Here is a 2,500-nt window from a genome sequence, read left to right as displayed (position 1 = left end):
AACTTCCGGTTCTAGATTTCCGTCGAAAAAAATAATTATTAAACTACTAGCAAAAACTACATTTTAATGCAATTTATCGGGAGTTTTTTTTTCTCTCCTGATATGATAAATATTCACATTCATCTTTGCGTCAGGTTTTCTCACAACAACCAATATAATGAAAATAATTTTGATATCACAACTTCCAATAAGATCTGATTTGCATTTAGTCGTGTTGTGTGAGAGATTAAATTTTCAGTTCCTACTGATTGGTTTCAGAAGTTTCATAATTTTCTCTTCATTTGTATAAGACCTTATTTAATAATCATGTGCAATAGTGTATATTATATTCAGTATGACGAATGAGATGAAATTGATCAGATACTGAATACAAAGAATCTATTACAAAGATATAAGCTCCCACCGTATTTCCTCCGGTACTGTAAATGTGCGGTAAAACTTGAAATAAATTGATTTCTCCATTATTAAAGTACCAATCATCTTTTACCGAACATATTCAAAATATATTAAGCATTATATGTAGAGCAGCCTTAATTTTTTAAAACATGTCGTAACTGGTTGAAAGCAATCGCAATTCAATATAATTGCTTTCTTATATTTCCTCGTGCGTTGGTTACGCTCGGGCCCCTGAGCGAGCGTAACGCCACCTCGGAGTGAATGGACGAGCGACAATAAGCGGTAGTTCGGTGTTAACTGCTGTGAAGGAAGGTCCTTTGTGTCGAGTTCCCGTGTCCGCATCACCAGTATGTCGTCGTGAATTCGTGATATTCTTCTAATAGATTGTGTGTGAATTAAATTGGATTTAACGATAGCTACGGAGAGGAGACCGAAACTGGAATAGATCATTATCATTGCCCGGGAGATCAGTTCCAGGATGGCACGAGGTACGTTTATCCAAGATCTGTTTTTCACTAATTTAACTTCGGGTTTAAGAGTGAAGTTGATGGCATGGATTTTTGAATATGTATTTTCATCGGCCGTTCACGGTCGTGTGTGGTGAAGAGGCTGTATACGTCATACCCAAAGTGAATACAAAACCGTGCATGAGTTTTTATTAATCTCATCTGGTTTAATTCGCCCAGGTTGTAACATCATTTATAGTGGAATTATTATCTTATAATATTATTATTCGCATGTTTGCGATTAAGTTAAATAACAGAACAGAAGTCAGAAAGATCAGGGGACTCAGATCCGGAAAGAAAAGATTGTGTCAGCCTCGTCAAATACCACATGCCATACACACACACACACACACACACACACACACACACACACACACACACACACACACACACACACACACACACACACACACACACACACACACACACACACACACACACACACACACACACACACACACACACACACACACACACACACACACACACACACACACACACACACACACACACACACACACACACACACACAGTATATAACAACATTATAGCATCCCACACACACACACGTCAAACAGCTTGATTCCCAGAGACAAAACCCGACTCGCTTGTGACCTTCGCTCGGGTCGTCGGGTGTCGGGTTTGTCGGGAGTGAAGGTGCGGGTCGAACGCGGTTGCGTCAGTGGAAGGTGAAGGGAGGTTGGGGGGGAGGGGGGAGGGAGAGGAGGTTGGAGAGGGGAGGGAGGTAGGAGGGAGAGGGGGAGAAGGTAGGAGGGAGAGAGGGAGGGAGAAGGGAGGGAGGGAGGGAGGGTAGTTTGAGAAAGGTGAGGGTATTTCGAGAAGGATAGCGCGAGGAGTGGAGGGACAAGGGGAGGGGTATTTAGAAGGGAAGATGGAGAGAATTGTGGTAGTGGAGAGGGAGAGAAGATGGTGAAGATAGGTGTAGGGGTACTTTTGGGGTGGGGGGTGGGGTAGGGGTAGGGGAAGGGGAGAAGGAGACTAGGATAAATATTATAGCGAAGGGCAGAAGCAGTGGTTGGTTTTGAAGGCGGGGAGGGTAGAGGGTAGAGGGTGGGGTAGGGTGGGGTTTAGGGGGGTAATGGAGGGGCATCGGTTCCAACAGGTGGGGAGGGAAATACGCCAGAGAGACACACACGGCCTGTCTGCGCTCGGAATGTGTCTTCTGTTTTGAAGGTGTGCGTCATGTTTTTTTTTGGGTTTTTTTCCTTCCTTTGGGTATGGAGAGGAGGATGCAGTGTTGCCAGAATGGGGTTTTACGATTTGGATACGATTGTTGGTCGTTTCCTAGTTCTACGAATGGATCCATCAAGTTTAGATTAACGACGATAAAACCTCTTCTTGTTGGATGTAGATTTACCATTTCATCTTGAGGGACATCAAATTACGCATTTCTGAATATCTACACGTCTCTCTCTCTCTCTCTCTCTCTCTCTCTCTCTCTCTCTCTCTCTCTCTCTCTCTCTCTCTCTCTCTCTCCCTCTCTCTCTCTCCCTCTCTCTCTCTCCCTCTCTCCCTCTCCCTCTCCCTCTCCCTCTCCCTCTCCCTCTCTTTCTCTTTCTCTTTCTCTTTCTCTTTCT

The 2,500-nt window shown here is 44.0% G+C and overlaps 1 protein-coding gene across 2 annotated transcripts in view; it reads left to right on the top strand.

The window, feature by feature from the left end:
* Positions 1–673: 673 nt before the first annotated feature.
* Positions 674–2,500, top strand: part of LOC122250276 (ferric reductase 1) — an 82,008-nt gene continuing 80,181 nt past the window's right edge. The window contains exon 1 of one of the 2 annotated variants that reach the window (XM_043011626.2): positions 674–884. In XM_043011626.2, coding sequence (XP_042867560.2) covers positions 875–884 — 10 coding nt within the window. In that variant the 5' untranslated portion in view covers positions 674–874. The remainder of the gene's footprint in view (positions 885–2,500) is intronic. The other variant, XM_043011627.2, reaches the window with a different exon arrangement.

Source organism: Penaeus japonicus, unplaced genomic scaffold (genome assembly GCF_977035675.1).
Source record: "Penaeus japonicus unplaced genomic scaffold, GWHDUDI00000001_assembly GWHDUDI00000014, whole genome shotgun sequence".
Taxonomy (NCBI): Eukaryota; Metazoa; Arthropoda; class Malacostraca; order Decapoda; family Penaeidae; genus Penaeus; species Penaeus japonicus.
The sequence above is the reverse complement of the archived record's forward strand: the minus strand, read 5'-3'. Positions and strand labels throughout refer to the sequence as shown.